At 44.1% G+C, this 17,627-nt stretch overlaps 1 protein-coding gene across 3 annotated transcripts in view; it reads right to left on the bottom strand.

Annotated features, from left to right (window-relative positions):
* Nucleotides 1–2,029: 2,029 nt before the first annotated feature.
* Nucleotides 2,030–17,627, bottom strand: part of ppargc1a (peroxisome proliferator-activated receptor gamma, coactivator 1 alpha) — a 36,370-nt gene continuing 20,772 nt past the window's right edge. For all 3 annotated transcript variants that reach the window (XM_063900754.1, XM_063900752.1, XM_063900751.1), the window contains exons 6-13: nt 16,937–16,982; nt 16,654–16,727; nt 11,698–12,835; nt 9,550–9,642; nt 8,488–8,608; nt 6,539–6,660; nt 5,979–6,130; nt 2,030–3,810 (exon numbers count right to left, since the gene is read on the bottom strand). In XM_063900754.1, coding sequence (XP_063756824.1) covers nt 3,707–3,810; nt 5,979–6,130; nt 6,539–6,660; nt 8,488–8,608; nt 9,550–9,642; nt 11,698–12,835; nt 16,654–16,727; nt 16,937–16,982 — 1,850 coding nt within the window. In that variant the 3' untranslated portion in view covers nt 2,030–3,706. The remainder of the gene's footprint in view (nt 3,811–5,978; nt 6,131–6,538; nt 6,661–8,487; nt 8,609–9,549; nt 9,643–11,697; nt 12,836–16,653; nt 16,728–16,936; nt 16,983–17,627) is intronic.

Consider the following 17,627-nt stretch of genomic DNA (forward strand, 5'->3'; position numbering starts at 1 on the left):
GCTGTAATGCGGCAGCCGAGCCGAAATGAAAGCCAGCCGCTCTCTTCTCCGGGGCTAAACAGCGGCCTTAATAAAAAACACAATCAGACCCCCAACCTTAAAGTTTAATGCACATTCTTCCCATATTTCTCTTTGCACAAGCATAAAAAAAGACATGGTGAAAGCTCCAGGTGTGATCCCAAGCTAAGATGTGCGTTAAAGCTAAAATGGGGGCTGTTATAATCATTATCAATATCAAGCACACCATCAAACCACTATAGCTCTCCATCGCGTTAATGAAATTGTTCCCCCTAACTTTTTAATTAACTCGCATGGTGTGGAGTCAAGTTGTGGACACAAAGACTACAGTGTTCTCTCCCAGGTGATATGAATATCAAGGAGGGGAGTAGTTCTGAATTAGGCTGAGTTTCTTTATTAGGGGAGAAACTTCAGAGGGAGAGACTGATGTGCTTGTGCCGTTCCAGTCAGCTTTCATTCAACACTTTGATATATCAGCGCAGGAGCGAGGCACGATGGATTTATTGAAAGGCCACGTTTACAACATGCATTATTTTCGTAACTTTTAAATCTTTTTTAGATTTGCTGGATAGTAATCAGAAAAGAGAACAAATCATCGCTCCCCGGCACTGACTAAAACGATGTTTGATGATGGGACATTCATCACACAAAAAATGGGAGATAATAGGGAAAAAAGAAAGATTTTTTTCAAACACATTTCCCTTTATTGGCATGGTGAGGCTGATGAGAATTGCACATAAAAAATGAAATTCACAAGAAAGTCGTACAATAGGTAGAACCACAAAGGCATTGGTAAGGACTTGGCAGAAGGCAACGTGTATAGGACACAAACAGGTAACGACCCTTAGCGGCCCCCCTCCCCCCATACACACACACTTCCAGAAACACTCACACACACTGGCCTAAAACCACACACACACACACACACACACACACACACACACACACACACACACACACACACACACACACACACACACACACACACACACACACACACACACACACACACACACACACACACACACACACACACACACACACACACACACACACACACACACACACACACACACAGTCCTTCCAAAAAAAACATGATTACCCAACAAACGTTTAAGCACTGGCAAAGTCCTCAGTAGGTCACATTATTAAAAAGTCCGCCACATTTGAAATTTGAACCAGAAGGTGTTATAATATATTGCTACTCTAGGCAATTTACAAAGCATTTTTTTATTACAATGATTAAAGCCACATCTATCAAATGGGACACGACACCATTACCCAAACGCTACACAGACATCAAGAAAGTAAAACAATGTCTTGAAATACAGGTAAAGGGATTTTTTTTTTTATCCTTCCTTGGACCAATTTTTGCCTCTTTGCATCTTGTCACCACAGTCAAACTCCATGAAAGGAAGACTGTGATCAGCAAAAGATTTCTCCTTCCTGCGATGGAAGCTGCTTCTCTCATTACTTGGCTCGAGCTCGAAACGGGATATTAATTGAACCAGAAACCGCAAGGTTACCTTTTATGTCATGTGGACGGCGCTGTGATATCTGGACTGTGAGAGGAGGATGGGCTTGGGGAGGGGGTGGAAAGAGGTGCGGCATGCGATACATTGTCGAGTAGTTTTCTCTAGGCTTATAGAAGGTCATTTAAAATCTGCCAGTGAAGACAGCTGAGAGGCAGATATCCAAAGTGGTAAATACTGTGCCGACTGTCATCCTGTAATAGCCATGCACTACACAACACACAGGTTCAACACGATTTACACACAGGTGGAGATCAGAGTCACGTCTGCACAGATGTCACAAGGTAATGCGTGCATTACAATCACATAGACTCAATTACATCTTAAAGGGAAGAGTGGGAAGTGTTGGGGGGGGGGACATTCAAGTGTGTACCGCACAGGGTCGTGTTGATGAAATGAGACTGGAATGGAGTCAACCTACAGCAGCTACCAGCGACTGGGTAATGGGTCAAGTCCAAAAATCACACAACAATAGAAGCTAAAATACAACTCTGAAAAATAATTTATTGCTTTTTATATAGTTTTTTCTTTCATTTATATTATTATCATTGTTATTATTATTAATCATCTTGTAATTATCGTGAATAATATAAGTATCATCATATATATATATAAGTATATATATATATTGTACATCAAATACAAGATCTTTAAAAAATTCAGGAAAAGGAAATTGTAAACTTTTGTTTGGCATTCACATAATCAAGCGTGAGTGGAGCGATGACAACGAGTGTTTACAGTGGTACAACAAATAAATTCCTGCTAAATCATTTTATTGCTTCATGTTCTGCTCGTGTGTGGAAAGAAAGATGTGACGGATTGTGGAGACAGAAATCTCTGCGTGATGAGCGCTGCTTGCCGGAGTGATTAGCTGAATGGTTTGATTGTTTTGGAAAGGCATAGAAGGTAATACTATCTCCACCAAACCATTTATTGTACACCCTGTCTAGTGATTGGAAGTTAAATAACACAGATCGAAGGACAACATAAAACAGCAAATAGATTTCCGTGAGGTACGCCATGTAGAAATGGAGCCCATAAATAGTCTTGATTCAAATAATAAAATAAATAGATAAATATGTGTTTGTACTGATTGAACAGATTTGAATGCAGTAGTCTTTTTCATTGAAGGTAATCAAAAGGAGAACCATACAAAGCAATGAAATCAAACCCAGTTACATATATACATATATGTATATATATATATTGATTGCTTCAGAAATAATTAATAAAAAAATGGGGTACCTTTTTTTTACAATCATGAAAAACACGTTAAAAATGCATTTTATACTGGTTTCATAAGCAAAAACACTGATTGAGAAACGTTATAAACAGAGAAAACTATACATGGTTGACTGTTTTTTCCCCCGACAAAATAACTTAAAAAAGGACGTTTGTTCACATGCTCCCTCAAAATGAGCAATCAGACAAATCTTTTTTACTTTTTTACAATCATATCATGTCTTCTAAACATCATGTAGGTGTACAATATGTTTTACAGTATTGTAATGACCACAGATCGACATTCTGAATTAAGAAATGTTCTCCTCATTTTTAAAAAAGGCTGCGTTTTACAGTGCATAGCTGTAACAAATAAAGAACTTTATCAGATATGTACATAAAATAAAAATATTCCTTTTTATAGTATTTGTAAATACACGGCTACATTTCTCCTCAAAATGTAGACAGCAATGTTACCTTGAGAATTTTACCTCCAAGACACAATTTCTTATACTCTTGTTTGTAATGTAACACTAGATCCAAACACCAGGTTTAAAGAAAGAAAAAAATCAACAGCAAAAAAACCAAAATATCTGGCTGAACAAGCTGCATGTTTTCACCCCCAAAGAATTGTGGGTATTGTAGTGCTTGGAGAAAAAAATCACAAGTTTTTTTTTTTCTTCTTTCACTGACGGTTGCACAGCAGTGCACCAGGCTCTGAGGGTTCGCTGGATTTCCAGAATGCAATGTCTCTTCCCAGCTCTTCAGCAGCTATGTTCATGTAAACTTTATTTTTGATATATTCATTTATATTGATATAGGTCTATAGACGTATTCTTATATACTCTATGACATAGAGTGTAAAACTTCTGGTGGTCTCGTCGTCAAAGGAGCGAGACCCCACAGTGAGGTATCAGAAGTCCCTCTGTGACCGGTTACCTTCTCAGGCTGCGCTGCGCCTCCCTCAGCAAGCTGTCAAAATCCATGGAGTCGTACTTGCTTTTAGTGGAGGCTGGATCAAAGTCGTCCGAATGGGAGTCTGAAATAGCAAGAAGGGTTGTGATCAGTGTCGAGCAGAGCAGCGTTTCTTAAAAATAAAGTATTTCTTCACAGAATATCGTGCCTTAGCTTCATGCATCTGTTATTCTGCTATTGAGCTAGACAGTATTCAGATCTCCCTGAGAAAGATAATTATTTTTGCTAGGTTGAGTGTGGGGTTTCCACAAATCATGAAGATGCGATAAACTTAACATATAAATAATGATGTGCCAAGAGTCAGACGTTCAGTTGAATGCTGGAATATTTACTGAATGGTCATAAAATAGAATGGATAAATAGTTGATGAGTCCATAACTGCATGTTTACAAAGCACCCTAATAACTAAAACCAAAGAATCCTAACAGTGCAAGTAGAAAAAGTGCCTTATTTGTATCCCTCTGTCTGTCAATCTCTCAAATGTCCTATTTTTCCTGATCAACCGGATAATACATAAAGAGTGTCTTATCTCTGCCAACAGACAGTTTCACAAATGGGGACCCCAAAGGGCCCAGCAGCACACTGCGAGAGCTTTGAGAAATGGGAATGACCATGGCAGCTGGAAGACACCAGTCGTGATCTAATGCTGTGGCCGAGGGCTGGATTGTGTCACACTGCGCACCTTGAGGGATGAAAAATACCGCGGTGCTCTACTTAAAACTAATGGACAGTGTCTCCGAACACACAGGGAAGAGGCCTTAAAGATTGAGAAGAGGGGGAGAGCTTTGGATCCTCCCTTCCATCTCTTTATCCTGTGCTATCAGTGTGGGGACGACCAAAATAGCCCGTTCCTGACAAAGAGGCGCTCGAATGAAGGCCTTTCCATTCCAGTAGACTGATTAGTCAATCTCGGCATAATGTCTATCCTCAAGGCTTTGGGATTAGCAACTGTTTCTGTGTGTGTGTCAATTTCTCATCATGTCCTCTCTTTAAGAGCTGATAGCTTCAAGCATGTGCTTTGAAAATGTATAGTAACGGCTTCATTTATTGAAGAAAGTGCCTCTTTTTCTCTCCACTGACCCGCTGACCCTCTTGCAGCGGTGCAATATACATTTCTGACCTCCCATCTTTGCTGGTAAATATATGTCACAGTCAATGCCCATCTTATATCAAATGGAGGAGATGATCTTTTCTTGCAACACTTCCCTCACTTTCAGCTGCTCAATTATTATCACCACCGGTTTAATTGTACAAATAACCGAAGATAAGAGGGCTGCTCGATACATAAACAGATCTGCCTTTCCAGAGTTTGCAGTATACTGCTCAACGAGTGCAAAAAAAAGGGAGTTATTTTGCAGTTTTGTAAGTACTCTCTACTCTTTTGGGGCGTCATGCCAGTAAGAAAAGGCCTTGATTTCACGGATATCTTGAATAATTTATTAAATGTGTCATTCAACCTTCAGTTGAGCACAGATTCCTTGCTGAGATGTATGTGTCTGATCAAAATAGAAGCTATGTACACATGTCAGGGATCATACATGCATGTTACGCTGAGGAATCACTTAGATGAGATGAATCCTGCCACACCGCAGCCTGACTGCCAAAAAAACCAGGTGAATGCTTGGCCCCCACCTACCCATCCTCAACAGATGGACCCTTCCTTTCCAGAGGGAGGAGAGACTTAACCTTGCTTCCTCCTTCCTCTTCCTCGCTTCTTCCTTGCCTCTTCCCTTGTCTCACTACTACTGCTGCGCCTTTCTCCTCGTAAATAACTCCTCCCTTCTCATTGCCAAGCTGTTAAAAATGATGCCCACAGACACACACACACACGCACTGTTCCGGAGAACACACATCTGCAAACATGCTTTTCGGTTCCATCTCTCTCTAATGTGTTTCATTTCAACTAAGTGGAAACAAGCATTGTGTCCACATGAGTAATGGAGTCTGCCTTGTTTTATTTAAGATACTACAGCTGCTATCAGGAGGACATGGAGCTCTATTCTTGCGATGCTCACAGAATGACCCCTGAACTCTGTTTGCCCTGATGGAAAGCCTGATGGACACATTGAGGGCTGTAGGAATTGCTGAAAGCGAGATGACTCTCTTTGATCTGGAAGCTTTTTTTTTTTGTTTCCCCCCCGTTCTATTTTCACTGACAGTCCTGGCAGCTACGCATATGCACTTCGGTGGCCGCAGGGGGGCTGATGGAGAAAACAACAGAGCTGCACTCACCCAAGTCTGTGTAATGTGATTTGCAGAACTGCTTTTGTCCGCCAAAGCACAGCTCGAACTGAGGCTCGTTTAACCTGCGTAAGGTGTGTCCGTTCTCAAGGGCGGCAAAGGCGTCACAAGTGTAGCGGTAGGTGATGAAGCCAAAATTGTCCCTGGTGAAGAAGAAGAGGAGAAAATGATACGTCAGAGCGGTGCTGTGGGGCAATAATAACTGAGCAGGGGGGCGGGGGGCTTGTGTTGTATCACGATGGCGCTATTTATATGCAAAAGAGAATCAATAAAACTGTATCTTTGGGGCTCTATAGGGTAAGAAGTAGATGGATCTTTGTCTTTTCGTAACAGAATACTTTTTTTATTACCTCCCTTCACACCACCAGACTGCACACACACACACACACACACACACACACACACACACACACACACACACACACACACACACACACACACACACACACACACACACACACACACACACACACACACACACACACACACACACACACACACACACACACACACACACACACACACACACACACACAGTCCTGGGGCCTTACCCATCGTCCCTCAGGTTCACTGCACATTCTTCAATTTCGCCGAAGACTTCAAAGCGGTGCTTCAACTCTGTGCGGCTACAGTCGGACCTCAGTCGCCCCACGTACACCACCCGTCTCTCCTCCTGCTCGTTAAGAGGGAAGACAGAATGGAGGAAGGAGATTAAAAAGGGGGAGTGTGTTTTTCCTCTTCCCCTCTCTTTCTTCACCCTGCTCTAATGAATTGTTCTTGATCACTCCTGTGGATACGGCCACTGACTCCTCTCCACCCTTTTTTTCGTTTTTGTCCCTCTCCTCCGCTCCCTGTTATCTGATGGAGCTGCACTTTGAGAGCGCCTTCAGTCTGCCTTGGCACTACAATTCCTCTTTCTCTCCGCAACTCATCAACCAGAGGCGGAGTGATTTTTATCAAATGATGCCATGTCTTAAAGTAACTGCTTCTGCTTTTGTGAAGTCTAAAAATAAGCTGTGAGGTGACTCAGCAGGGCCTGTTTTCTTCCTATTAAGTCACAATGCACAGAGCATGGTCAGTTAATGTTTAGGGAGATTCTCAGAGCAGCAGAAGCAGCGAGCCAAGGGGCAAAGGAACATGATTTCATCCAACCTCAGAGGACGCAGGGGTCATAGCAGAATAATTTAGGAACAAACTGCACCGGGCTGCAATTATGGCCTTTGAGTAGTTTAATTGCATCTGCTAATCATATAACGCAGCACGAGCCTGGGGCTATAGTGTAGCACTAGTATTATTTATTTATAGGGAGCAGGTCCATCAAGGCCCGTTCAAATAGTCAATGCTGTCTTGAGGCTAACATGTATGTAAATCAGTTACATACTGCTAAACTCTGGGTCCACCTTTGCCCTGTTGGACTTCTATAAAGCAGCAGAGAAAAAGATACAAATTAACCACAGACGACTGTTTTTATGCTTTTTTTCCACTCGCTTTAATGCTTACATACTGTTTGGGACAAAAAAAGCATTTGCTGAATTAGTGGTTTAGTTGCTGACAGCTGATAAATAGGCGGTCTTCTTTTGATGGCACCCTCAGGGCTGCTGTGCGTGAGTGAGTGAGACAGACAGACGGAGACGCTTCTCACGTCCCCGGCCTCCCAAACCCCGGTTTGACAGCTCGAGCCTCACTGCTTGTAATTGTTTGTCTTTGCATCTCTGAAAATGTGTGCATGCCAAGCCACTTTTGCATTACTGCATCATTTAATGTGTGCTTTATCAACGGGTGGTAGTGGCGCTCCCCTGGCTGGAAACCTGAGTCATCTCAAACTGAGAAATGGAGAGCGGAGATATGGCAGGAATGTGATATCCACTGCATTAGGCTGCATTTTGAAATAGATACAGAAGAAGGAAGAGAGAATCAGTGACCGTTTCCAGTTTTTTGTTCTTTCCTCCGTCTTGCTCTCCCAGTTTCTGTTTTCCACTATTTTAACATTTTACCCCTGTGGTGTGATTAATAAGAGTCGACAGTGTTTCCAGACGTTAAAAATACAAAACCCTGAGATATGAGGAAGGGCCTGTCGCCTGAATCATTCAAGAACTCACTTTGTATGAATTCTTTCAGCAGAGACTGTGGCACTGGGCTGCAGGCTGTCTCATCCTCACTAATGTGTGTGTGTGTTTCTGTGTGTGTGTCTGCAGGAGCTTCTGCATGAGCCACAGCACTGTGTGCATGTAGCCTTTTATCAGCGTCGACAGGAAAAATGTTTAGTCGTTTGTGTGCTACTGCTGGTCATTTTAATTATTGATTATTCAAATTATTTTCTTGTTTCTCAAGGTCTTCAAATGTCTTGTTTTCTGAGTAAAACCCGAAGACTTTGATATGATGAGAACAGCAGCAGATCTCCATGGGTAGAGGCAGCATTTTCAATGATCAATAATCAAAATAATTGATTATATTAATGTCATTGGTCTCAGTGTGGAGCTCCTTGTGTCAGTGGACTCACTATTGCTTTTTGCTTTTGCCTCTCTCTCTGTTCGGCCCTTTCGAACTCCCGCTTCTCGTAGTCCCGGCGGTACTCCTCCCTCTTCAGCCGCTCGTGCTGGTACTCCTCGTAGCTGTCATACCTGGGGAGGAAAAAGCAGACGGATCACATCACTAGTCCTCTGAATTCAACCTTCCTGTTGACGACTGCGAAGAACAACTGCCAGTTTTCACCGAGGTGCAGTCCTCTATTTCCTCACCACTGATGGTGAAGAGTTTCAAAGAAAAGGAAATGGACATGTTAATAAGACGTCTCTTCGTCATCGCTATGATTACAACGCCCGCAGGAGAGGCCCACGGGGGACCACGGTTGGGGGGGGGGGGGGTCCAGGCAGCTGCAACTGTCAGCACAACTTCACATGTCATTACTTTCTGCTTAGTTAGGGCTTCATCAAGAAGGAGAGTGCAACTTTCTCCCCCACACCAGACTCGCACAACACGTGTCCGTTAAGTTTTTAAATGATGAGAGGAGGCTCTTTGGCTTGTCGGGTGTCATTAGGCCCGCGGGTGCCAAATCAGCTCGGAGTGCTGGGATGATGTCAGTCTCTCTTTGCACAATGACAGCACCTCTCTGCAGAAGAGACGGTCCTCTGCAGAGCCTGGTGCAGACTACAGAGGAGTTGGATAGGCGTCATTATACAGCTGGGAGCTTGCTAGTGAAGTATGAATGTGCATCAGTCGGATTAGGTTTTTTTGTCACTAAACCAATAAAGGTATCAATTAAACATATTTGCCCTGACTTTTTGTCACGGGCCCCTGTGGAAGGGAGGCTTTGAAAAGGCTGTAGTCTGATGTGAAAAGGGAAATCAATCTATTTCTGACAGTAGAGAGGTACTGTCACTGCATTTGTCATTACTAATTTATTGTAAACTATACTTACATCTCTCTTTTCTTAGGTGGCTAAGAAAAAACCTTTCTTAGCCACCTAAGCCTCATATTCACTGCATACGCAGCCCAGAATTATGAAGAGACCATCTTTCTGGTGTTGAAATCCTGCGTTAAATTATTAATTTTAAAGGCTCACCTTGGCCTGCGGCTGAGAGGGGAGCGAGCCTGAGGGTGGGGGCTCTTCTGAGTCCTGGAACGAAAGGTGCTTGCGTCTGTGTTGTGACGAGACCTGTGGGAAAACAGAAAATGTTAAATATGATAATATTATTTTATGCAACACTTAGGAATGCTTGTTCATCTCACACATTAGGAAAAAACCCAACTTTGAATGAATCACAGTGCATACTGAGTGACATCTTGGATAATTTGTTGGCTTTAGGAACTAATTAACCTCTTTGATATTCACAGAGCCATTTGGACGTCAGAAACGGGGTTAATTCCAGATAAAAGCGTTCTGTAGTCTCCTAATATTGCTTCTGGCCACATTAAGGGGGCATGACTTACTTTTGCTGAACTTTTGTACACACCTGAGCTAGCACATATGTGCGTGCAGCTGCTATCCATGTTGTATGAGGAAATGGTCAATAGCGTCGGCCCCAGTGACCTGAATGTGGAGCTTTAAGCTTCTGATGCTTAATTATTGAAGTGTTGCTGAAGGAGGAAGAGCTGAATGATGGAGGGGAGAGGAGTTTGGGAAGCTCAGTGAAGCAAAGGAGTGCAAGTTTGGAAAGATCAAGCATCGTACGCAGTGAGACTTAAAACAGAGTGGAGGGATTCTGAGAAATGTTTTGCTGAAAATCTGTCCTTGCATGAAAAAATAATATGCTTCTTGTTCTGTCGCTTTCTAGACTTCAAAACCTACACAGTATTTTCAGAAAGCTTGACAGATTCTGATGGAGGGCCTTGAGACTATTACTGTATAATTTGTGAGTTGGTGCAGAGCACAGGAATGAGGGCCCGAGCCGGGTAAAGTTATTCCACCGGCTCTCTGGAGTAAACTGACCTTTAAGTAATCAGACAAACAAACTGCAGCCCAGTCATTCAACAAACCTCCACTGACAAACTTAATTTACTCACATCCTCCTCAATAACCGCGCTTTGCCTCTGTTCCTCCATCAAAAAGACCAAAATGACAGAAACCCCCTCAGCTCTGATCAAAAGGAAGCATGGGAAATGTAGTGCTCACACGGCGCAATGATGATAGCAGCGTCTGCAGAGAGGGGTGTTCAGACTACACTCCCACAGCCTGGCTTCAGCTTTCATCTCTGGGGGTTTGAAAGAGGAGGCTTTGCCACTCAGTAAAAACAACAGCTGCCGCTTAAAACAATAGCCCCGGCATCAAACAAAAAGCAGGAGCATGCAAGGGAGTGAGCGAGGAGGGGGGAAGTAGGGGATGAGTGTTAGGAAGACACTAAAATAAAACTCCATGCCTGGAGATTTAAACTCTTCAAAAGTCCAGCGCCTCTGGCATGTTTCTGCTCTGGGTTTCTTTTTTGTTGGCTCATTGATTAGAAAAAAAACAACACTCAATAAATTGTTTTTCCCCGAACTGTCACTAAAGACACATTTATGTGCCACCTGGTTTAAAATGCAGTATTTGGTGGGTTTAACAAATAAAAACAACTTGGTTAAAACCCATCCCACCTCCAGCCTGGACTGCCATATAGTCCAGTCCCACACGATTCTGAATTTTCAATTACATTTGGAGGGTAGCATCGTATTGTCACACAGACTGTGTGACTTTTTGTTTCCTTAACATATTTCTAATGAAGCCTCATGAAAGTCTGTGTAGTTAGGAGTTTGAATGTATGGAGCTGCTGTCTCGTGTGGAATCAGAAGTCAACGGCGACATATCTTAATTTACATCATTAATTTAAGAAATCTAACAAGTGTGGTTATTTTCGGCCAAACTCTGATCTGTTTTCTCCTATAATCTGGGAGGAAATACACTTTCCTTAAAACACAATAGAGAATTTGCAGGAGACAGGTTTGCTATCCCTTCTTTTTACCAGCCAAATGTATTCTGCCTTCAGTTCAAGCGAGGTACAGACTAGCAGGAGGTCAGGGGCCCCCACTGAGAGTCTCCGGGTCTCTCCTGTCTGACACCAGCTCTGACGACTGATCAAGCCTGTTTTACACTCCGGAGCCAGATCCCCCGCCAGGGCCAAGCCTGAATAAATTGCTTGGGTGGCTCAGCTGAAGGAAGCAGGATGTGTGCATGTGTGTGTGTGTGTGTGTGTCTGTGTTTGTTTGTGTGTGTGGGGGGGTGTGAGAAATGACATACCAGGAGGAGGGGCGTCTGTCAGGTGAGCTGGAGAGGGAGCGCCTCCGGTAGTGCGAGGAAGAGCTGCGGGAGCGGGAGTGGGAGCGGGAACGAGGACGGGAGCGGGAGCGGGACCCGCTGCTGGTCCAAAAACGCCTGCTGGGCGAGAGGAGGAGGGAGGGGGGGGGGGAGACGGAGCCTCGAGAAGGGGAGCAGCTGGACGGTGGGGAACAGGAGGGAGAGCAAGGGGGGCAGTCAAAAAGGAGGTCCAGAGGAGTGCCCTCCCAGGGATACAGAAAGCGGCTCTCGCGGCTCTCACCCAGATCCAGCTCGTCCTGGAAGGGCAGGATCCCCGGGTTCAGGTACCCTGACTCCCCCTCATTAGGGGGCTGAGGGACCGCAGCCTTACTTGGTTTGCTGCCTGCTTCTCTCTCCTTGCCCCCTGGGTTACAAAAGGCTTTTAAGGGGGGGCCAAAATGTTTGTTGAGTTCTGCTCTGATGTCCTGGTCTCGCAGGAGCTTCCGGCTGATGGCAGAGGAGTGGAGTTGGTCCCAGTCGGTGGGGGCCTCCTGTGGGGGGCTCTGTGTCGGTGTGAGGGTCTGCTCCTCAACATTCGCCAAAGGAGCAGATGAAGCTGATGATGGAGGAGGTGAAGATGATGAAGAGGATGGAGGCATGGCTGAGTCCTTACATTCGACATGCCCGTTCTCCACGCTGCCTGTGGGAAGCGCGGGGGGCACAGTGGGGGCACCTGAGGTGACCGCTAGTGTAGTCATGGCAGCAATGGCTGTGCCGCCGTCCTTCTTAGCGCTAGCTTGGCAATAGTCATGGTCGCTGTAGCTGCGAGGCGCCGCCCGCTTAGTGCTGCGACGCTCCTCAGGGCCGCCCCCCAATGTGTGTTGGGCGACTGAGTAAGGTAGGGCGGTGGACGCTTTGCTCAGCTGGGCATAAAGCTCAGACTGTTCAGGACCCTTCCTGGAGGGACCCCCGCCTGAGGCACCTGGGGCAGGAGCCAGAGCGCCGGGGCCCAATTCGCTCAGCCTGGCTCTTTTGCACGCCAAGGCCGATGAGGAACATGAAGACAACTTGGTTTTGAGCGATGCTTTGAAAGGATTCTCTTGACTGGCTTTGTGTGGGGGCGTGGTAGGTGGTGTCAGACCTGCAGAGGGAGGGGAAACATAGAGGTTGGTTGAGGGTGGGGGCAGTAAAATGCAAATGGTTCATAATGCAAACCTCCACAAATATCCCCCTCACCCCCCTCCCCTCACCCATCCATAAACTCACAGGTCGGTTTATGGACAGTGGACACAAAAACATGGCTGATTAAAATCTTCACTTTCACTTGGCCTAATCCTGATCTCTATTTTATTGCAATCTTGACAGATTAATGTAATGCTTGGTGTAACTTAATACGGTGGAGCTGTAATACGGATGACTTGCCATCCCCTTCCTCTCTGACCTTGGAAAGATCCTTTTTCATGGAAAAAAATAAATAACACAAAGGCCCGCAGAGGAGAAACGTAATGAACCTGATAGAAATAATTTAAGCACATGTATCATATCTCTGCCAATTCATCTGAATAAAACCAAGGACCTCTTTGAACTGCCGGAAAAAATGATCACTGACATGATGTCTCGGATGTGTCAAGATTATCCAGAAGCATCTCTGTGTAACAATGTAAGACATGTGTCTGAATGTTAGCATGGCTGCTGATGTGGAGATGGGTTGTCGTTCTTTTCAGATGGCATGCCCCTACTGCCTCTGTCCCTTCCATCTTTCCCCAGCATCCTACAGATTTACAGCCAGACAGATGGCAGTTATATGGGAAGTCCTGAGATGAGCCCACTTTATAGCATTGTTAATGCACTCACACAAACAGCCACCGCCATTACTCTCCCCCTCTTTCCTTCTTCTTCTTCGGTCCTGTGTTCTCCACTTTTTCTCTCTTCCTGTCTGCCATCATCCCTGGATCAATCTCTATTTCTCCCTTTCCATCTCTCAGAATCCTATCCTGTTTCCGCCTCGCACAGACGCAATAAATGTGCCCACACACACAGACACACTCTCTCGTCACTAACAGTCTCTCACTGGAGTCAAACTCAGGCACTTTGAAACACCTACGCTCTCCCCTCTTCTTTGCCTTTCTTATAATGCACATCACTCTCCCCTTGCTGGAGAATTGCACCAAATGACAGCTATTAGTATCAAATCCAGTGTAAGAGTATGCACAGGGACGACAGCTCGGCATACAGAGTGCGGGAGCCTGATGCATAAATATGCAAGTTCCTGAAGCCACTTGCTGTGTTTGGAATGCCTGATCCAACAGCTTATCATCCTACTTGTTATCCGGATGTGTCTGTAACGCCCTCGCTCCCCTCTTTCCCCGCTTTCTCAGAGTGATACAGACACACGTATATATGCATTATGCCAATGAGCTTTGAAAATGAGCAGGGAGACAGGAAGGGGAGGCTACACAATGCCTGAGGAACTTCTGTTTCACCAATGAAGCGCCATCTGTCCAGAATAATGTGCGCGTGGGGTCATAAACTAGCAGCCATTAGCGGCGGGGGTGAAATAAATCAGAATTAGATAAATATGTGCCTCTCAGTCAAACTTGCTGGTGATGGATGAGCCGCAGACACAAACACCAATCATGTCGAGAAAGAAAAAAAACATGAAGCGGGGCAACAAGACGGAGAGGAAAGAGGAGGGTTTTTTATCGGCATTTTTTTTCTCGTCCAGCTGTAAATTGCAGGGAGACCTCGAGCGAATAACAAATGCGTGCTTAAAGAGTTGATCCGGCGGTAAGCCATGCAAATAGCAACACACAGACCACCCAGTGCCATGAGATACAGTAATTAAAGACAACACGGCAGCACAGGGTAAATCTATTAGCTTGGCAGAGATTAGGCCACAACAGTCAGATCCCTGGGGGCTCTGCTGCCTGTTGTAGCCTTCACTGCACTCCTCTAGTGTCAGGAAACAGAGCTGTTAACTGTCATACACAAGCCTCAACTATGCTGTGTTTTAGGCAAGAGCCTGAATCAAAATCGAAATTGTATGAAACAAATTCAGAAATGATAGCGTGTCAGGTCGGGCAGAGAATCCAAGCTCTATCAAGACAAGTCCAAAAGTTGTTTAGTCTTAGATTTGGCTCAGTCGATATCAAATGTACCTTTCTCTGTAGTATCAGCTACTACTACAACTCATCATAAAGGCATAAAATAAATACGCTCTTGTCAGCAATTTGTGTAAAGTTCAGTGAGTTGTTGACCTGCCTTGAAGGTGGAGGAGGGCGCAGTGACCCAGCGTTCATGTGGTTATCAGAAACACCACTATAATCTCTATTGTAGGTATGATACTGTAATTCTGCAAAGAGCATGTAACTCCAGACCTCAGAGCTCTCACCTCTGCTCACTGGGATCTATATCCATCTGTCTCTGCAGCACGAGACTCTAATCCCTGAGCCGGAAAGGGGCTCAGTAGCCTGGACTAATGACTTCCCGCTAATATTCAATCCGAAATGTGCTTAAAGTCAGGTGAAGGGCTTTGTTGGAGCGTGCTTGTAAAAAGCAGTGGAACAGAAAGGACGCAAACACTTGGCCACAGGTCAATAAACTCAGCCACGTGCAGTAAAATAGAAAGAAATATTAACCATGCTTGATTGCCCCAGAGCTTAAGCAGCCATAGTCGTTCTCTTCTTTGGGTTTCAACAAGCCTGACCTTTGACTCCCAAAGCTTATCTACACAAAAGGGTTAAACGGCACTTCGACCAAGGTCAGAGGGACAGAGGAGAGCTCAGGGGGTCTGATGTGCAACAATGTCCATCTCACACAGCAGATAAGTAGACGGGGCAGGGGGCAAAAATGAGGTATGTATGCGAGACGTTTCCCGCTGGTAAATGAATACCAAAACACTGCACACAGTGTTGGAGTTTAAAGGGCAGCCATTTTTGTTATTATTCTCCTTAGATCAGCTATTCTCAACCACTATGTCAAATAGTTTGGATAAAATAAGAAATTAAATGTTTTGGTCATTTACAATTATTTAAGTTTTCAAGAATTCACACAACCAGAAATAAAAAATAAAAAAAGCTACTGAACATAATAAAGTAGCTAAAGTTCCTTGAGATGCGGCAGCAAGGAATCAATATTTGACAAAAAGAAATAAAGACAATCTAAGCATGTAAAAGCCCCAAAGCATATGGAGAACAAATATGACCCTGAATGTTTTCTGCATTTCGATTCAAGCACAGTGTTTTTAATCTGGTGAAATGCTGACATGAGGCGCTAAAACTATCAAATACCCGAATAACACTAACACACATTTGTTAAGGAAAAGGGACAGGCTTCAAGCTCAAAAGACAATCATAGCACCCTCTTTTTTTTTTGTTGGCGTAATTATCTTTTGCCTATAGCTTCCTTCTGATGCTGTTAATTATAACTCAAAGCCACAAAAGAATGATGTCAATAATGATTCTGAAAATACCGACTACATTTACAGAAACCCTTTGAATCCTAACATTGGAGTGACTCCCCGGTCAGCTGATCTAATTGCCTGTATGTCTGGGGACCGAAGGGAAGGACGGGCGCAGATCATACGGGCAAAACTGAATTACACCGCAAAACCAATTAAAACAATAACAGTGCCATTTCAATTTTCCTATGATGTGTAGGCTAAGTAAGCTGTCAGTCAGAGTGCATTAGGATCTGATAGAGGAAGAGGTAAAGCGTATTAACTCTTGAGTAACAGGCGAGGGGAGGGGAGGGGTTCGCTAATAAACCCTGAGAAGATTGGAAAGCCTAATCAATACTCAGGCACATAAAAATGTTCTGCTATACCTTCACCTTGAACTCTGAACTGTGAAGGAACTATCAAGATCAAGTTAATCCATTACTAGCCATAACTGGGAGCTGAGAGTTTTTCATTTAATAATAACTAGGTGTGTTTTAAAATAATCAGAAACGTGAGCTTACCTGGGGTTCCAGCAATCTCCACACTTAATGTGCGTTCAATGGTTTTGTTCTCAAACGGTGATCCCTTGTGGTCACTGCAAGACAAAAACAAATGGCAACACATTTTACTTCTCAGGTGAAAAGAAGGAGTCTGAAAAGTGTTTGTGATTTAAGAAATGGAAATGAGTCACAAATGCCTCAACTTGGATTCTAGTCTGTATATTTTTCTTTGGCTTTATCTTTTTTTCTGTAGTTTTTTTGTTTTTTAACCCTAGAATAATGTGGAAAAACTTCTCAAACTTACTTTGGAGACTCTGGGGTCAAAGGAAGTGGCAAGGTGGTTGGTTTGGCTGCAGAACACAAAGGAGCATGGGTAATTATTGACCTGGGTATAACACTCAAGGCAGAAGAGAACAGGTCCACATTCTGCAACAATTAATCTCAAATTGGCTTAATAAATGCAATTATTGCTAGAAAAACACCCATACCTGGTTAGAAAGTCTATTTTAAATATTGTTTATTTTTAGATTGACCCCGTTTTTAACAATATATTGCCTAAAGATAGACTGTCCACTCTGTGAGGCAGGATGAAGTGATGGTATGTTTTTTTCCCCCACTCAGGACAACACACAGATCGAAATGGAACAAAGACATAAAGAGACGATGCCACAAACAAGACACATGACAGTGGGTGAGCCCCTCTCTGGACAGAAAATAATCGCATGCACCAACAGCAGAGGAGGGGAAAAAAGAAGGAAGAAAGGAGAGTCAAGGAAGCTTGTGCAGTTGCCCGAGGCTCTGGTCGACTTGTGCTCCAGCTAAGGGAACGTGGCTTTAGTAGCACGGTGCTAAAGAGCAGCAACCGCGCTCTGAGTCTAAATGTTCAGCACACTCAGCTCAATCAGCCAAAGAAGGGTTCAAGGGTCCACTTTATGAATACAGGACGTACAGTAGCAAGACATGGCTCGCCCTTTTTCCCACCCCCTCCTTTTTTT

The sequence above is a fragment of the Eleginops maclovinus genome, chromosome 14 (genome assembly GCF_036324505.1).
Source record: "Eleginops maclovinus isolate JMC-PN-2008 ecotype Puerto Natales chromosome 14, JC_Emac_rtc_rv5, whole genome shotgun sequence".
Classification (NCBI taxonomy): domain Eukaryota; kingdom Metazoa; phylum Chordata; class Actinopteri; order Perciformes; family Eleginopidae; genus Eleginops; species Eleginops maclovinus.